General features: G+C 43.0%; 1 protein-coding gene across 1 annotated transcript in view; it reads left to right on the plus strand.

Moving 5' to 3' along the window:
• The first annotated feature begins 934 nt into the window (after positions 1-934).
• mmp17a (matrix metallopeptidase 17a) overlaps positions 935-20,089 on the plus strand; it is a 70,129-nt gene continuing 50,974 nt past the window's right edge. Inside the window, exon 1 of the mRNA XM_070988902.1 lies at positions 935-1,456. Within this exon, the coding sequence (XP_070845003.1) occupies positions 1,322-1,456 (135 nt within the window). The 5' untranslated portion in view covers positions 935-1,321. The remainder of the gene's footprint in view (positions 1,457-20,089) is intronic.

The following is a 20,089-nucleotide window of genomic DNA, read 5'->3' on the forward strand; positions in this document are numbered from 1 at the left end:
TTTTATCTTTTTGATGAATCGTGATTAAAGGCCAAAGAGATTAAATAAAAGGCGCCCCAAGCTGAATTCAAATTCTCTCACAGCTGTTTAAATAAAGCCAGAAAAAAAAATCAGAGGTTGCCTACTGGAAGTGTGAAAATGGAGCTTCAAAATAAAAGCACGAGCTAAACTATGCAGGCGAACCGGACTGTGCGGCGGATTGTTACTGGAAATGTGGTTATTGTGCACTATGAGCGGAAGAACAAAAAAAGCACCTGATAAATAAACAGCAGGCTGCTGTATGATATTTTTCAAGATTTTACATCATTGTGACAAAGTCTGAATATATTTATGGATTGGCCATATCTAAAACAGTTGTCTAACCAAATCTGTGTGAGCTACAGTCTAACTTAAACAAATCACTATTTCACAACCTGATTAACATACATTTTGTTTAACTTAGTCGACCATTTAAACCATTAAATATTTCTTTTAGAAAGTAGATTAATATCAAAAAATAATACAGCCCTGAGTGATGTTTTCTAGTTGTTGACTTTAAAAACGAACAAGCCTAATGTATTGAATTCCAAGTGACATGAAAAGCAGCAAATACTCGCAGCCTATTCTCTCTTACTATAACCAGCAAATGCTTGGTATAATTGTAACTGACATAACAGCTTTGAATTTTATTTATTTTATTTTATTTTTTTTAAATAAATCATTGCTGCAAACATTAATTGTAATTTTGATCACATTTGTCATTTTTTATTATGTAGCAGCCCACGTCATTAATGATGCTTGGAAGCTTTTTCCGAGATATTTTTTTTTTTTATTTCAGGACACAAAGCGCTAAAACTTTCAGTGTAATTAAAAATCTTTTTTTTTTAAGTCCGGCAGCGGGGATTTTATTTTGAGAATTGTGCCCGGAAGTTGAAGACGTTATTGACGTTAGCTTGAGCTCTGCTGCTCGCGACACAACCGCACGCAGCTGCTCTGACTTTCCAGCGCTCAAGACACAACGACAGAGAGGGGAGCTCGCGCTTCTTGCTCCAGGGATGTTACCTGTGATCGACTTGATATCAGACAAGAAAGCGCAGTTCATCTCTGACTATGACCACTCAGGTCTGACTTCCAAGCGCAGTTTCCAGAGCACAAACTGCTCTAATGGTCTCAAGTGTTTCTACATTCGCCGGTTTTCATGTGTTTTATGTGTTTGCGCTCAACAGTGAGGTAGAATTTTTCGGGCTAATTTTCCAGGAGTGTCAGCGAGTGATTTATCCCGTGGATGCGGCTGTCGGGGTCGGTGTCTGAGCCCTGCAGGATCAGCCTGTCATAGGGCATCATGATTTTTCCGGCGCTTCACAAGTGGATGAGGAATATTTCTCCGGAGATGCTGCTGCTGGTGCCGATATTGTGCTTTTTGCCTCTGACCGGAGCGGCTCCTTCTGTGACGACCGAGCAGCTGGACACCGGGGTGGTAAGTTTTCTTTTCTGCCTACTTAACGTCAAGGACTGGGGGGTGGGAAGTTTTTTGTGCCTGCTAGCACCGCTGAACGTGGGGTGGACTGAGTTCCTCTCTCAAAGCCGGCCCCGCCGAGCTGTGGGGCCGTGGGGTGGCAGGTTTCTCTTTCTCAGGCTACTCTTGAACGTCCAGGAAAGAAGCGAGCGCTGTCTTCTCCGGATACTTGCTCTGAATTTTAACGTCGCTCTGCGGTCCACAGCGCGAGACAGTGAGTGGAGAGTGGCGGCGCACACTGCATGACGGGAAAACATGTTGTGCATAAGAACTTCAGTCACCTGATGAAGAAAAAGAAAAATCGATGCGCTCACCTCTTATGAATTCATACATGTTGAAAGGATGCGCTTTGGCGTGATATCGACCTCTTCCACCTTAGACTCACATATCCTGTTAATAATTCGCCTGGAGCTCAGTGGGACACCGGAGCTTTTTTTAATGGGGTTTTTCCCCCTCAGTCTTGTCTGTGAAGGACTGGCTGCCAAGTTCAGACAATTTGTGCGTTGAGAGCAGAGCATCCCACAGTGTAGTCTGAGGTGGAGTTGCCAAACGAATCCTCCACTGATGAAGGACACGGATCATTTGAACTGGAATCCAAGCCCAGACTGACAGCATGTAATTTCTTTATGCCTTAACTGAGTACCCAAACACATCTAATTAGCAGTAAATCTAATACCCTATCCTATATCTTTGTTTTGAATAATGACGGAAGCCACACAAGCTGGGTAGTACATCATCATCATCATCATCATCATCATCATCATCATCATCATCATCATAGACGCACAGCATGTGTGACACACAGTCAAGATGTAGATTAAGGCAAGAGTTGGATGCAAACTTATTTGTGTAAGGTTCTGCTGTGTGTGTGTTTATATGATTTGTCCTGATAGATGGATAATACACCACCCCGTATGTTAAGTATGATCTTATTCAGTTTCCTCCAAAAGTTTTAATCCTTGCCTCATTTTAGTAATTTCATCCCCACCGAAGCTGCATTTTTCTGCAAATTCACTCCTCGGGCAACATCTCTTTTTTCTTTGCGTTCAAACTTCTGCCTCGCTTCCTTTCAGCGCTCAAACTCCTCTTGCCGAAACCTACGCTTTGGGATTAAGTTTTTCATGAAAAAGACGGGAACAAGAGCGCTGAAACAGACCAGTTTTTATTTCTTTACTTATGTTTTGCTTCCAGTCTTTGAGGCGGCGCACTTTTCCTTTTTAGACTCTCTACTGTTGTTTACGCATCGAACTCCAGAGGCGTTTCGATTGTGAGATTGTGTGGGCCATCAGAATTTTAATCTATGTTGACTGTGTGTGGGCAACAAAAGGAGAATTTTGACGTAAACATAAATTTAAATGTGCACAGAGGAGACAACAGCACACATGGCACGCTCACGTTACCCACGTTTTCTCTGTCTGTGAAATGCCCACACTCACCGCAGAGTCGGATGCCAACAACCTTGACATCAGGAAACGGTCCGCTGCACCTCAGCTCTGAATCAATTTTTTTTTTTTTTTTCAGGTTTTCCAAAAGGTCAGTTTGGCCACATCTGACAGGGTTTTCATCACAGCCTGTACACAGGCTCCTTCTTTGCTGCGTCGCTTTGGCCACAAAGCCTTGAAACAAGCTATTATATCATCATCAGCCAGCGATCGTTACGGGCCACTGTGTTTTATTCTGGATTTTACCAAAGAAGTCTGATTTTTAAAGCACAGCTATGAAACGACACGAGTGCGCTTCAGCCGGCTCGTCATCCTGGGCAGTTTTGAAGTTTTAAAGTTTCGTCCGCTTATTCTTCCACAAACTTTTTGTTCTGAGAAATTTGGTGAACTGTGACACTGCAAACAGAGCTGTATTAGCAGATGAAAAGCTGTGGTGACAGCAGCGATTTTCCTTCATTTACCACAGCAGAGAAAATAACACACAAGGTGGAAGCTGCATTTACAGACAGAGCTATACGATACACTCAGCCCAAAGTGGTGCTGCAGCCTCCGCGTACAGTCTGAGAGCCGTTACTCTTGCTGCTGTGCGGGAAGCCTCGCTCCACTTCATGCGGCAGTAAATGCAAAGCAACGCTGGCAGCTCAGTGATGGATACATACCTGAAAATGTCCACCTTTGGTCTAAGGGCTTGCTTTAAACTTTGGCATTAGTTTGACTTTTCCTTATCAAATATCTACTTCATCTGCTCAAAGCTCATATGTGTAGGATCTTTATGCTCATGCTATCTTTAGTAGATCTGTGTTTAAAAGAAGATGCAGTTCGATGAACCCATTATCTTAAAGTGAGACCCAAAACAGGATGTCTAGCATGGTGTTTATACCGGGTTTGTAGTTTCTTTCTTGTAGAAGAAGAGCAGCTTCAGTAGCAAGGTTGCACTGTGGGAAATAAATCCGTAGAGTAAAACCATCCATCTACCATATTCCACGTCTCTACTGTCCCCTTGGTGCAATCATTGTTTCACCACAGTGCAGCTTCATGTACTTCTTCTGTCAGAGTTTCTGTGAGGATTAAGGTGGACCATTAGCCATAATGTACAGGGCATGGTTGATGGGCTTGTCATGCATCCCTTTGCTCCGCGGCGTATTTCTCACTGTGTCCACGCACTTTGAAAAATGGGAGCTCCTGAAAAGTTGCTTGCTGCACTCTGAAGGCAAAATGGAGGAACTTCTTGTGCCTACAAACCACAAAGACATGAAAGTGCCTTTCAAGTTTATCTTTTTCAAACCAGTCACCCAGCTTGACTAGTTCTTATGAGTAAGCAGGTGGACTGAATCTTTGTCCTGTGCCTGTATGGTCCAGGACAGGTCTCATATTTCCATTTTTCTTGTGTGCCAAGAAATAGCTGGAATACAGACCCTTTTTTTGTCCTTAAGAGAAGACATAGAAGTAGGATGTCTTTGTAGAAGCTCCTGATGCTCGAGGGAAAAGGTTTCCTCCTGCCTGCTCAGAGGCCTCATGTGGCCTAACGCAGATCAGGGGCGTTAGAGAGCAAATGTTCATGGCGATTCCACTATGCAAAGGTCTTAAATACCTGAGAGATTTTCCTGCTTTATTCATAACAAAAACAAGAGCTTCTCATGTTTAATCACCGATAGCAGAGACAATTTATCTAGACAGTGTAATCCAAGCGCAGCTCCTAGTTCATCATGAAGGACAGGGAGAAAGTATCAGCGCAGACAGCTCCGATGATGATTAGTTGGCCACTGACTGATTTCTTGTCACTGGGGTGCAGCGGGGAGCCAGAGGACACACAGAGAGCGTCACTCTGCACCAGATATGATCAGATGATTGTACACATCATTCTCTCTCCACAATGTGTGTGTGTGTGTGCATGTGTGGGGTGCGTGTCGGATCATAACTAGTGTTTGCTCAGGACTTGAAAACCGCCATCTACCACAAAGCCGTCCTCAGATCTCCACCGTATCATTGCCCTGATCCACTCCCTTTGCACTTCATTGCCACGGTGCTCCATCACTTGGCATTTAGTTGGGATAGTGAATCTTCCGTATGGTGTGTGTCTTCATAACAACCACACACTGAGTCCTTAAGTTACTGAACCGCGCACTCGAGCACAGATCAGAGGTATTCATTTTATAGCTTTGCTGCTATCCGGTTTGATATATTACTGCATAGTGCCGATTTGCAATTTCAGCACTTGAGGGAACTGAGTTGTAACAACTAAAACATAATACGCTCTGTGTTTTCTGCTCATCGTATTATGTTCCTCGTGTGGAGTATTTTCTCCACTGAAACAGAACTGCCGGGCTTCCCAGAGGAGCTATTCACCTGAACATTCAGGGCTTCCCTTTTGATAGGCCACAGTGAGCTGACCAGATTAGCTGCTGATAAATGACCTACATTACTGTATATTCAGCCACCTGTGGAATTTTATTCATTAAAGAAACATGACCAATGATCCTTACACCTTACGGACTATGCGAGTGTGTGTGTGTGTGCCTAGAAGGACAGCCACACCTTGCCAGTCCATTTCTCACTCTCATTTTCCTGTTTAATTTCTTCAATGACACCACCATCTGGCTTCAGTTCCTCTGAAGGCATCCTCCTTCCTGCTCCTGTACCTCCACCACTCCACTCTCCCTCCCTGCTAGATCATCAAAATGATGGGTTCTTTTCAGGTGTTGAAACTGTGTCAAGCAACAGCAACAAAACAAATCGAGGTCGCCAAATGTTGGTGATTTTGTGCCTTGGTGGGGATATTTGCTCGACCCACCAGCCACGGTGGCGTAACAGCGATTTCCAGAACGCAGACTGAGTCACGAGGAGTCACAGAAAAACAACGTGGTGTTACATTGTAGGGGTTAAGAGCCGTGCAGAGAAAACTTCCTGGCAAAAGAGGCAAAGATCACCAAGCATTTTATTTAATGAGGAGAAGAGAAAAACCAACAGTGGAGAGTCCTGTGATTGGTTAGTTCACAAGGATACAAGCTGGACAGTTTTCCGCTCCGCGTTTCATCAATACACTTCGGATGCCAATAAGTCAACTGATAATTTAATCATTGGCACTAAAAACCAGTAATTGGAAGCCATGAAAGAGCACAAATGATCCAAAAGCGACATCCAGGTCACAAAGACACAGGGAATATTTACCTTATGAAATAAAAGAACTTGCTGAATATTTTAGATCTAATTATTTGTGATTATTTTTTCACATGCAGTTACACTCTGTTGGTTAATACAAGAGAGTGGCTGGTAGATTTTGAAAGCCACCAGCCACAGTGACGGGCAGACAAAAAATTCATTTCTAACCCTGAAACAGCTTATTTTCAGGAATATGAGGGAATATAAGGTTTAAACCTGTCAGTCCTCGCGTAGCGCCAGTGTCCTGCTCACTGTTCACTTTTGACTACATTCCAGCCGTCCTAATGGGAAACGAGGCTGCACAGACTTCATGAAAGGACAGAATTACGTGCCTGAATGACTACAGACCCGTTGCTCTGACATCTGTTCTCAGGAAGTGTTTCAAAAGACTCATCCTGTCCTTCTTCAAACCAATCACACATCACCTTCTGGACGATGCTGTTAACCTCAGCCTCCACCACATACTTCAGCACACCAGCACCCATGTCAGTGGAATTCAGTTCAATACTGTCGTCCCCAACTGTCTGCACACTAAGCGGCTCCATCTGAAAGTGGATTGTGAATTTCCTAACCAACAGGAAGCAACAGGTTCGGCTGGGAAACCAGCTGTAAGTAGCTATAACTACTACAGAGCTCCACAAGGTTGTTCCCTCTGTACAAATGACTGTACCTTCAACCACACTTCCATCGAGCTGGTCAAGTGTGCTGATGACACCATGGTCCTAAGACCTCATCAGTGACAATGCGAAGTTGGCTAACAGGAACAACTGAGCTCAACATCAGCATGACGGTGGAAACGATCACGAATTTCCTGATTACTGTGGTGGAGTCTGTTAAGTTACTGGGTACAATCACCTGAAATCTAGGACATATTCATCTCACATCATCAAGTGTGCTTACCAGAGAATGCTCTGACAGCCCCGAACGACGAGCATCTTCCTGAAGTTCACACCCAGATCCACAAAACCACCACTGGTGTCCTTACCTCACCTGCTCCATCACCGCAGTATCTAACCCACAGTCTCTGCCTACACTGCCCTCTGGAAAGCTTCCATCCATCTCCATCAGCACCAGGACCACCACACACCAGTTTATTCCCTAAAGACCACCACTCTCCTCAGCAACCCATCCTAGCTCCCCCCTCATCGTCAGTCATTCACCATGCATTGTACACACCATTTGTGACAGTGTAACCCCCCCACTGTGAACTATGCAATGGGTGCAATACTTACCATGACTGTGCAGTGTGTGCAACGGTACCATAATGCAGCATTTACTGTATTATTCCTAACATGCCTCCAAAGGCCAAACAGTATATGTAGCAGAAGGCTGCATATTTTATTATTCTCGGCTGTATGCAATTCATTTATTTAACTTACTCTAGCTTTTCACTTATTAATTTTTAATGATTCTAATTCTAATGAAATAGTTGGCTGTGTTGATTTGGATGCTTTAATGATCCTCGACCTCTATGAAGTCAGACAGGTCAGTGACATGGTTTGATATGAGTAAGACCTGCAGAAAAGTTCCTTTGGCTAAGTCTTTTTTGTTGCCCTTCATCAATTTTTCACCTGTGTTTTTTATTTTTTTATGAGGCTGTTGTGAGCTCATAGTTGCTGTTAGTTTCACCAAAAACCTCACAGATTACAGTGGTCGGCTGTGTAACTGTTCTGTAATGAACTCTCATATTTGACACCTTCACAAGTCTGATAAGAAATATTTAACATGTAAATATAATCCATCCAAAATCTGGACTGCGCCTGTTCATGTCAATATAGTTCTTGTTGTTCTGATAAAGAAAATGCATAATATATTCATTTTTGAACACGTTTTTGGGTTTGGCTTCAAACATGCTCATGGAAGAATATCCTCACACTCCGCGGTTTGAATCCCAGCTCATTTTCCTCAAGTACTATTAATCCTCCATCCTCCACCCAACAATGGATCAGGAACGTAAGATGGAAAATGGTCATTTTAATAATTCAGTTTTTCTTCTGAAGGGTATAATAAGGAAGTCATTTCATTTCCAAGCTCTGTTTCTCATTCAACCAGCCTGGCAACCAACGGTACCACTACCCTCATTAGTACCATGTTTGCCTGAAATTTGTGTACATTTCTACAGCTTAATATTCAGTCCCCTTGCTCTCTTTCCTTCCAGTTTACTCCTGCACTTCAAGTAAGAGGCTTTCTTTCTACCACACATTGCGGTTCTTCTGATTACACCCTGAGGCCCAGGGATACAGGAGAGTCAAATAGAAAATGGGATGCAGTGACAGTCAAGGAAAGTACGAAGGGAGGATTGCTGCACTGAAATAGCTAAGTGGCGAAGAAGCGAAAGCAGGTGAATGACCATCAACTGCTGGGGCAAAATTCATATTAAAATTCAACTCCACATGAAGCAAAGATGCAAATTTGCTCTGGTGCTTCTCTGATTTTGCATATTTGACCGTCGCCTAACCCTGTAAGATAATGACAGATTCGGTTAGCAATAGCTAAGTGGGTGACGAGGAATCCAAGATTGTTAAATCACACCAGAAAAAAAAGTTTCTGTGTATATCCGTCATTACATTTGCAGCCCGGATCATCAGGATACTTTTAGCACTGCTGTCCCACTTCCATCAGGCTGTGTGTGACCTGTCTGCAGAAATGCGTCGTGGGACTTGTATTCAGGGCAAGAAGATTATTTCAGGAACAATGTCATGTGGGAGAGGGCTTGAATGTTGGAGAGAGTATATTTCTCCATAAAGATTGACAGAGAGCGAATGTTCGGCATGTAACATATAGCACATCCTCAGCTTCTCTGGAAATGGGAAACCAGTCCCTGAATCCACTCCTATCCAGTCTGTCACCTCAGCCTTGTTATGTGTAAAAGTTCTCCAGAGACATGCGAGTTTCTGAGAAGAGTGTCAGCATCGCTGAGGAGGTTATGATTTCCTCCGAAACCAATTCAGCAAGGGTCTCAAGAGCCCTGACACCTCATTGGCTGCCACTGTAGCATGCCGGCTTGGGACTGATGTGTGACAGCTGCAAGACTCCTGCATGACGCCTCCAAACAATGACAACACATCGATTTCCAGATAAAGTTTGACAGCATGAACGCAGAGCTTGATTCACTGTCGACCATCCTCATGTGAACTCCTGAGTCGATTAGATGGTATTGTAAAATACGTCTCATGAGACTTTTGGCCACACTCTCTGGTGTTTTCCCTCGTATCATCAGTTCTCTGTGTCAAATAAGGACACTATGGTCTCTGTTTTAATACACAAGCACAACAACCAGGAATTGAGTGGTTGCATCAATCTGAAGGTATTTCATTCATAATGCTACTATATCTCACATCTTAAAGGGTCACATCACATTGTTCTTAAATAAAACTTGCAAGAAAATGTCACTTTCAGGAGCAACAACAACAACAACAAAAAGCGAATTACAGAACTGATGAGCCCTGGTAATCCAACATCTGCTGCCTAAACAGGCAGAATACAGAGTTGTAAGAGAAGCGTGTTCTTATTGTTTACCAGCCAGGTGTCATTTGCATGTGATTAAATCAAAGTAAACAGTTGTGCATGATGACTCTGGTGCAGCGCTTCTCTAATGGGACGCTGCAGATTTGTCACATGTCCTGCTACCTTCAGAAGACTGCAGGGATCTAAGGAACTGAAGGACAGTGCGAATCACTCGGTTTAACTTGCAGATAAATGCGTATTGATTTACCAACGGTACTGCTTTAACTACATTAAACATTCCTCGTTTAAATGCATCTCCTTGAGACTTGGGTTTCTGCACATTTATACAAAGCATTTATTTTGCACTAAGTCACCAAATTGCCAGATGATTGACTCTGCAGCAGAAACGGACGTGGTTCTGAGATGTCCATTCCCAGTTTGAACCATACAGCTGCCTTTGTGCTGCCTTGTTTGAATCAGTTCACCACTAGTTTGTGCCAATTTCCCCACCTGTGCACCGTGCGCTCTGCTGTGGGTACCAAAATACCACACAGTCGGGAAAAGCAAATTTCAAGGTCAGGACCAGCGGCGGCATGAAAATAGGGCCCTATGGGTGTTAAAACTAGCCACAGCCAGACATAGGGATTGCTGCTCTGATGTTGATTGAGGACTTAGCCAATGCAATACTGTGAAATTGTGTTTCATTGAGAGACTGGAGGAGCAGAAAAGGGGCATTTTATCTCCAAGAAGTCAATTGAGGGTGTGCACGTCCGTCTACGGCTCACTGTGAGAGCAGGAAGCAGGTGCGTCCAGTTTATTTGAAGCTGAACCATTCATATGCACAGCTTTATAAATCTGACAATAATACGAATGCATATTTCTGCTTTTGTTTGTGCGCAGCATTTAATCATGTTGACACAGAGTTTTGGCACAACCAAGCATCGGCGCATGTGAGTTTACACAAGTAATGGATCGAACTGTGTCAAGCAGGAATTACTGTTTTCCTCAGCTGCATGTGATTCTCTCCCCTGCTGGCTCTTATTGGTGTCAGGACTTACTGTAATTGTGGGTTAGAAGCAAGCTGGCTCACTCTCAGGCTCCCCATGTAGAAAAACTCCAAATCAACTCCATGTGGTCGTCCTGTTTTAACGGGAGGCATCCTGCCCCGTTCTCGTCGTGTAGCAGCTCAAGGTTTTGGTTGCCAAAGCGATTCAGAGGACTGACCAGATCTTGTAATGATGGTGGTTTCTGGAGTTCTTGCATGTTCAAGTTAAAATAATCCAGAGGCCCGCCAACTGAACTGGAGGAAACCCCAAAGCAGCAGCAGAGCCCCTCTGAAGTTTGCCTTCTGAAACTGGCAGGATTGTAATAAATTCACGATGTATGTGTGTTTGTGTGCGTGACGACCAAGAAAGAGGCTATTGAACTGCGCTTCTCAGATTTTCATTGGCATGGGAGCGATGGCGTTCAGTTTATTTCATATCAAACCGACGAAAAAAAGGGAAGCGAAGAGAAGGAAAAGAAAGACTGTTTGATGTGTGCTTTGGAATTAAATTTGTCTGGACGTTGAAGTTAAATGAAGAAAGACAGACAGAGAGACAAATTACACAACTGGGAGACGTTGGGTGTTCAGCCAATGTCTGTGAGTTTATTAAAATTATAATAAAAGCTTGGATGTAATAAGCTTCAGCACATAAAAATCAAGACTTTGCTACTGAGAGCAGAATCACTTTGTCCCACCCCACAATACACAGCTCCATTAATTTTGAGGGTGACTGTTACATTCAAGATTGTATCTTGAGGTGCCCATTAGCTCGGTGATTATTCATTGGCTAATTAGGTATTTGCAGTGTTTTTTCTCCCTCGAGCACATGGGAGACAAACAAAAAGAGTTATTTCTCAGTATGTTTCTCCCTAAGTGACAATTAAACTAATTACATATCCTCCACAAAAGTAATTTAGTGATCAGACTGTTTTTGGGAGTACTGTAAAGTCTACTTGAAGAAGCTGCATCGAAGTTCAGGATCATGACTGAGGAACGGGAGCAGGTAACCAAAATTTGTTGATTACATAAGCAAAGTAGATTCCTGTTAGAGCTCAATCAATGCTGGCAAAGCTTTGTTTTAGTTTACAAAGCCCTCATGCTTTGGTGGCTTTCAATAGAGGCTTTCACAGCTCCAGAAGTTTGGACCCAATCTCACACAGACCTGAAGAAAACCGACAGTACCTGAACTGGACTTACAGAAATTTATTTGATGATATTATGATATATTATGATGATATCAGATCAGCTCCATTCAAGTATTAAACGCATTGTACCAGAGACCAGTTCAGTACAAAAACACCCTCCCAACCTGTTTAGATTGAATATAATTTCGCGCCTCCTCCCCCCTCGACTTCTGGGACTGGTTTCAGATACTGTGAATGAAGCAACACTCCTTTCAGTTGCATATTGTTAGGAGTGGGGGAAAAAGTAATGAATTTTCCATTGTGATTCTATTTCGATCGATCTGCGCGCCGGTGCAGAAAACCCCTCAATCTGAATTCAGAGAGCTCCCCCAAGCACCAGCTGCCAGCGACACCTCTGACTGCTCACCTCAACCTGTCTGATGATTTTAATTCGCCATGATGAAGTCAGTCATCGTTTAACTGATCCTGATGAATGTAACATTAATCGGGGACAGCCATTCTGCTCCTTTATCTTGTTTAGTTCAAACAAGTTTAATTAACTGATCCTGATAAGCTTTCTGTGGTTCCTCCAAACACTTCTAAGGAGTTCTGTATTATCCTTACTGACAAAAATAGCGTTATGAATATGGGCTGAGTGAGATTATGATGTAAGCTATCTAGATAAAATGACATTTAATTATTTACTTTGTTGCTATCTTATATATGCGGAACAGAGTCTACACTTTCCTTCTGGCTGAATCTGAGCTGTCATTTTGGATTTTCCTGCAATCCAAATGGACACATTTTGGATTTTACAAATTGGGGAGGGAGCTGGATGAGAGCCATATAGTATGCAAACTGGGTCATGGAAAGATCAAATATTTCAGCATTTTAACTAACATTCACATTACACTTTTCCACCTGGAGCTAGAGGAGTTGTCGATGCCAAGCAGAGCACCCTCGAGCAAGTGTCAAAGCACCACATCTTTTTTTTTTTTTTTTTTGTCTGGGGCCTATTTGAATATTCACACTGTTGGAGAACGTGCTGACTTTCTCGCACAACCTCAACCACCGTGGAGTCAGATCAGTCTCAGTATTAATGAACGCACACAGGAGGATTCTCAAATGCGTTTGAGGATTTGTATATGAATGACTCCACATTGATACTTTTAAATGCAATGTATATCAATTTCAAGGTCCACAAATCTATTTCTAATGCACACTCTTGTTTTAAATAAATGTAGTAGAAATCTACAGAAATCTGCATTTTAAAGTCATTTCATCTAAAACTCCCCTGAGGTGGCACGAATCACGAATGTATTTCTTTAAACCAGGACTTATCTGTAGCCAATCAGATGGCTCCTTCCACTTCAGCCCAGCCACAAAGGCATATATCCGAGGGTATCATTTCATGTGATCATGTAGACCTATTATTTTATGAAATGTTCAAATGAAAATAAGAACAAATGCTCACTGCACCTCCAAGAGCATTTGGTGTTGTTTTTAATGATCTGAGATAAAGAGAGGCTGGAAATTCTTTAAGCTGGAACCTATAAAAGTTTTCCCTTTTTTTTTATAGCAAACTGCTTAAAATAAGTTAGAGATTTTTTTTCCCCTCAAGCGACTGACTGCTCGATCAACCAATCCTTCCAAAGGCGACTTTATATACCTTGTATCCTGCGTGTGCCTGAAGCCGTCTATGCCAAAGGACCAGAGTGCATTGCAGTTTGCATTTTTAATGTATCTCAAATTATAAAGATGGCACATTTTTTACATCACCAACCAGACATTCATTATAACTGTACTTGCTTAAAGCTGCTCTATTGTTTGAAGTACTGCTGAGGTAAACTAAAACCCTGTAGCTCCACTAACTCTCTTATACTTATTAGAGTTCTATGTTTCTCCCCAGTCCTATCTAGTTGGCTTATCAGATTTTGTCAGCATGATAAAAACATGTTCATTATATTCCAGGACTGTAGGGCTTTCTCTCCTTTATCTGACTTTCTCTATCTTTGTCCCATGAACACAGGCTTAGTCTAATTCTTCACTTTTTTTATCCTCTGTGCAATTGTCAAGCTGATCTGGTTAGATAGAATTTGTGCCTAAGGTGACAATGGGAAACTGTTCTGTTAGGATTTATTAGAATATACTGCATGTCTTTTTCTGCAGATATGTGTGGAAATGCTTATATTGTGTTGTTAACTGGTGGGTTGGTTGCTTAGTTTTGCTGTATTTTGTATTTTTTGATTGCTATAGTTTGGCAGCCTTTTGTAGGTCTTTTGTATCTTCTTCCCAAATGACAGGAAGCAGGAGGGATGTTCCTAAAAGATAAGTGATCATTAAAGTGCCAACAAAAAATGGACAGGATGTTTGTAAGTTATATAGTTTTATCATATTTGTGGGGTTTTGTGGGGTTTCTGGTCGTGTTTTTTCTACTGGGCTATGCAGAACAGTGGATTTCAATGATAGTGATTTTCAGTACCGTAAGTACAGTTTTCAACATGGCATGCTGCACCTGTGTGTTGCTCCTGAAGCAGTGAAAATAGTATTTATCAGGCAGCATTTTGGGTTGTCTCTAAACAGTTTGCAAATTTTGATCTAACCTGGACAGGTGCTGCATAAAGCTAAACCTTGGCTTGTGTATCGTATCCTCTGCTTTTGTTTCCTTTTTCCGTCCAGTGTGCACATACGTCCAACAGCGTCAATGTGTTATTTCAGCTGTGCATTTTTACTGCTGTTTTAACCTCTGCAGACATTGTTAAAAACTAACGGTTATTTAGCTGGGGTATGTTTTTTCCCAAGCACCAGGCATGAGTGTAACATGAGCTCCATTTGGATTTCTCTCCTGGTACAGTTTCTCTCCTAGCTTTGCAGCTGGACTGTGCTCTGCCAGACAAGCATCTTATTACCATACAGCATCACAGCTTTATCTACAGGAGGTGAATTGAAAACACATACCACCACCCTGCTGATATCCAGCATGGAGAAAGGACTGAGGACGTAGAAAAATAACTGATTCACATGCCTGTGTATATACTCATGGACAAGCGGCCTGTGTCAGCCTGGAGGCGTGGCTGTGTCACAGCACCCCATTTCATTCCCAGCAAAGAAGTATTGCCAGAGCTTGAACTTTGACTTCATTTCCAGGCTACGGTGGTGTCAAATGGCAAAGCAAAGCGAGCTCCCTCTGCACCTCATTTTGTCAAATTTAACTTCCCATTCTTCAGCCTTGAAGTTTGTTGTGTTCTGAAGTCGCTACTGCAGCTTTCAGTGTTTGGCTGTGCAGGAAGCAGCTGATCCACTTGCAGCAGTTTTATTGCTCAGTCCAGTACAGCTCCTCTCAGCTGCTCTTCCTTATGAAACAGCACATAATCAGGCAGCTCGTGTCCTTCTTCAGTTGCAGCACACACACACACATGCACACACCATCACACCAATATCCTACCTCTTCTTCCCTTCTGGGTAATCATCCTTTTTCTCAGGTAATGCATATAAGATGTGGTGTGTGTGGCTACTTCCTTTTTGTTCATTGTCTAGATGACCTTTTGGGGGGGAGGGGATGCTAGAATGTAACAGATGATGAAGTTTTTTCATGCTGGAGGGTGAAACAACCTCAAGTTTGAAACCTTGTAGGGGTGAGAAGTTTGACAGGCAAGGAGGTGTTTAGCTTTTGTTGTCAGACACGAGCATGCATGAGGAATCACTAGACGGACAGTACACACACGTATGAAGTGTTAGGCTGCATTCAGAGTAACAATATCCCAGAGTGTAGCCTGAAAAGGAGTTCAGGCAAAAATAAACCTTCAGATCACCCAGCTAAAAATGTAAATGTGCTTCAGTTCTCGCCCATTCAATTCAATGTGGAACACACAAATAGTGCACATCCCAGGTACTGTGTAACATTGTGCTAGTTCTGCTGTTTACCAGGCAAGCTTTGGGATGGATCAGTGAATTGTTGCTGCCGCTCTAACAATTGTAAACTCCTGTCAAGAGAGCATCATCCGTGCTTTCACACCGAAGATGCAAGTACATCATTACAAGGAGCATTTATTTCAGTGCAGTGTGAGGCTGTTCTGCTGAGCAGCTGCATGAACACGCTGTACTTATCTGCCACGATTTCCCATCTGACTTTGTGGCCAAAGTTGAACTAAACTGAACAAAGTTCCACAAAAATTTGATGAGACAGAGAAAAAAGAAATTCAAAACCTTTATCCGAGCTTGTCCCGACCTCCATGACCTGGCATTCTGGGACTGACAGGAGGCAGATGTTGCGATGTCAAGAAGTTACGGCATCAATTTCACTGTAGTCGTAGGTATGGAACTCTATTCTTTGATCCTGCTGGGACTTCAGAAGGAGGATGAAGACACCAGAGTAGAAAATGAGTGTGACTTCTGACACAGTGCGTAGCATCTACAGTCCTAATTCCAAAAAAGTTGTGGGGTTGTTTAAAACATAGATAAATTGTAAATATATGCTTTTTCTGATCTGATATTCCAACATGGGATGAGGTCGGGATAGTGTACATGTGAGTGTGTGTGTCTGTTTTACACCAGTTGCTCCCAGTTCTCTGTGTGTGTTGTCACGCTCTCGCCCCATAGCTAAACCCCCGGGCCTATAAATTACATACATGATCCATATATACACTCATACATATTCCTACAGCTTGTTTGAACTTGGAGCCGGCAGGGATGCCATCTCTAAAAGCGTCACAGGAACGCAGTACGAGCCAATAAACCTATAAATAAAACTAAATAGAGAAGAAACACATCTGTCTTAGTTCACTGGATTTATTTTGACAGTCACGCGTAACACTTCATGCATACTGAAATCCACTTACAAATTCACACTGTCAAACGCATATGTGACGATCGTGCGTGTCTCATGCAATCAAGCATGTGTATGCGTTTGTATCTGTATGTGTGTGACTTTGCATATTTCTTCTTTATTGTGGCATATGGGATGAATGCCACAGCAGGGACACTAGGCAGGCGTTATTCAATCCTTGTGTTTGCGGGCTTTGGCTGGGTGCCATGCCACATTACCGCCCACAGAGAGGAACTTCAAAGAAGGTTTGGGGGCTTTTTCCCTGAGTGGAGCCACTGAATCTTCTGCCTGTTAAAATAAACTCCAGTTACAGGGGCATGTCCTAATTGGCTCCAAAAGCCATCAGTTTGTTTATGTTTAAACCTAGGCTGACTTATTTTTACTGCATGCACTCTGTGTGAATTCCCTCTGGAGCTAACATAAAATATGCCATTTGGTGGATAATTTTGTCCGATGTTGTTCAGATGTTCACAACACTCTGACAGCTGTGGGAAGACTGACACCTTTGTAGTGTTGGCGCAGTGCTCCACACTTTGATGGGACCACAAGAATAATTCCTGAACCCACTCCCAGCAGCTCGGACACATAAAACAATGGATTCTATGCAGTTTCTACCAAATGTTGCATTACCATACAGTACAGTAGACTTTTTTACATTTTGCAAATAATATAAAGTGCACTTTTCACTTTAAAATTCGAAACAGGGCTATTTTTCTGGGCCTTTCATGAAAGTTTTTGTACTTGTGGGGCAGAAAATTTGTTTGATTAAATGTGCATTGTGAAACAGGGAAAGGTTCATACCTCAGGTTTGCAGTAAAAACACACATAACTGAAACCATCGCCTCATGGAAACATGTTAGGACTCTTGGCATGCAGTGGGAAGAACTTGTACCAATACTCATTTAATAAGCATTTACACCTGGAATCAACATGTTTGACTTAACGCATGGAGTTCAGGGAGCTGGTTTGGCAGGACTTTTCTTGTTTTTGCCACTTTAATTGACATCAGAAACATTAATGAGAGGTAGATTATACTGCATAATCATGGAGCTGGTTACAGGAGTGACTGTGGGCTGCTCCGGTGGCAGGTCAAAGTGTCCTTGAGCAAGACCCTGAACCCCAAATTGCTCCCTAAGACTAGGCTAGAGACTTGCATGAGGGGCCAGGCACCAGCCATGTGTCACTATGTTAGTGCATGGGTACACTGTTGTGACCACCCAAAAAATGTCTGAAAAGACTCGCTCAATTTCCCTCTGATTGGCCTGTGTTTGTTGCTTGTCTAGGGTTAGGGTTCAGTGGTTCGTTAGATGGTCAGGGTTAGAAAAAACATCAGGGTCAGAGCAATCAGAGACAGACTAGGGCCGGGCCTTGTGCAATACAGGTGGGGAAAGAAAATTGGAATAATGGACCATGGGGACAATGGCATGGCACCAAATGATAGGTCTTGTGAAGTGCTTTTTTCCATCTCAGCTAGAAAAACGCTGTGTAGGTGCAGTCTGTTTCGCATTTGCAGTGGTAGTGATACGATAGAGACATGCCAGGGTTTAAGATGGTGAAATGTTCAACAGAACTAATGGACGCATGCACAGTTGTGTGTGTCAAGATGGTCTCTGTAAGCATGAGGTCACTCTACCCCATGTGCCCAGCTCGAGTCATTACATGCATTAGATTACATTGTTGTCTATATCAGATACCACCACTGCTGCCTTTCAGATCAGTTCCCTCTATTACAGACCCTCCATCAACCCCTCCATCCTTCCCTCCTTCACTGCGCCATGTTTAACAGGGCCGAACAAATGGTAGCCTCCATTAAGCAGGCATGTCTAGGTCACTTAGTGTTGAAGATCTAGGTGAGAGGTACCAATTTTAAATCTCTCCCTCTTTCACTGCCTGTCTCCTCCCGTCCTCCTCTCCCCCAGTCAACAGACAGCAGTTGTGTCTCAGATCTCTGTAGAACCAGCTGTCTCTAAGCCAGGGATTAAATGATTCACTTACCGGCCGCATTTTAATCCTGGCTGTCACACTCTCGCTCTCAGAAACACACGCGCACAATTTGTTGCCTTACGTGGGTCCACTAAATTGAATTATATTTGAATTATATCCGAGAGTTAGATATGTGTAATTAAACATTGACATTCGGCTGTGACTGGAAAGTGGGTGTTAAGGCAAACACATCCAGCAGAACGGATCCTACAACAAGTCAGCCATGTGTTCCATTATAAGCACATTATATGGAAGCACTTGTCTAATGAGGTGATGGAGTGCCTCAGCAGGCCGGGGCGTGTGCCATCTGCTTGCAGCATAGTGGCTTTGATTCCAACAGATGATTATTATTATATGTCACTCTTTGGCTGTCTTAAGTCCACTGCATGTACAGTATGGTGCTGAATAATCAATTGAGGTCATTTATTGAGGAAAATACCAAACATTTGCTGCTTCCAGCCTCTCAAAGGTGACGATTCACTGCTTCCCTCTGTTTTATATCACTATCAGTTCTGTATCTTGGTCCAGCAAAAGAAGTTATTTGAAGATCTATAAATTGATAGAACACATATTAAAATAAGTAGCAGCCCACAGTGTGAAGAAATGGTCCAAATCTATGGACAGACCATCATCATGGTCTTCTGACTCAGTGTTTTCTTGCTGAAGAGGTGAAGATAAACATTCAAACACTGACTCACAGTGATGCTTGTGCCAGCCTCGGCTCCCCGTGTTTTGGTGCTTCTCTTTATTCATAGTTTCTTTCGATGTTTGTTTTAACGCTGCGCCATGTGCTTTTTCCTTATTCACTTCTGAGGGTGCAGATGTGCCAGCTCACTCTTGATTTTCTGTGCTCTCCTAAGGATATTATGTGACTAAACCCAGCATTTAGTGAGCGGTAATATAAGACAGAGAAGAGAAGAGAAGAAAGAATGCCGATGTTAGCAAACACATTTTTGTGGCGCCGTGCTCAGATGCCACATGAAGCAGCAGCCAGCTCCGCTGCACCACAGGGCTGTTCACCCTTTCATCTTCCTGTACTGATTGTACTGTAATGTCGAGTCTACAACCCTACCGGCCTTAAAGATGTGAGGCTGCCAGCTTGGCGATGTGTTGCTCTTAAAGAAAACTTGCAGCTCAACACACTTAAAACCAGGTGAGACATTAGCACCAGCCAAACGCTGGTAAAATGTGAAAGTGGTTGGGAGATTGAAATTGAAAAATACTGTAATTGTGGCTAATTTGAGAGGCTGCTGAATTTGAGCATTTATGCCAGTGGCAGGCATATGTTCACATATTAAAAAGTTCATCTCTCACCCTGCTTAAAACACTCGAGTTGAGGGGTTGACTTCGGTTAAAGCCTCTCTCTGTGCGTGCGGTGAACGTCCCTGTGCGCACCGGCATTGTGTGGCCTCTCAACCTGCACTCGAACCGCGGACAATGTACAGCATGTGCTGCTGCACGCAAAGCGAAGAGGCTCACCGCCCACCGACTGCTCTCAACTGGAAATCTGCATGAGGGCCAGAGCCAAGAAATAAGCAAGAAAGTGCTCGCCTGACCCTTCCCATCCAT

This window comes from Chaetodon trifascialis, chromosome 20 (genome assembly GCF_039877785.1).
Source record: "Chaetodon trifascialis isolate fChaTrf1 chromosome 20, fChaTrf1.hap1, whole genome shotgun sequence".
Classification (NCBI taxonomy): domain Eukaryota; kingdom Metazoa; phylum Chordata; class Actinopteri; order Chaetodontiformes; family Chaetodontidae; genus Chaetodon; species Chaetodon trifascialis.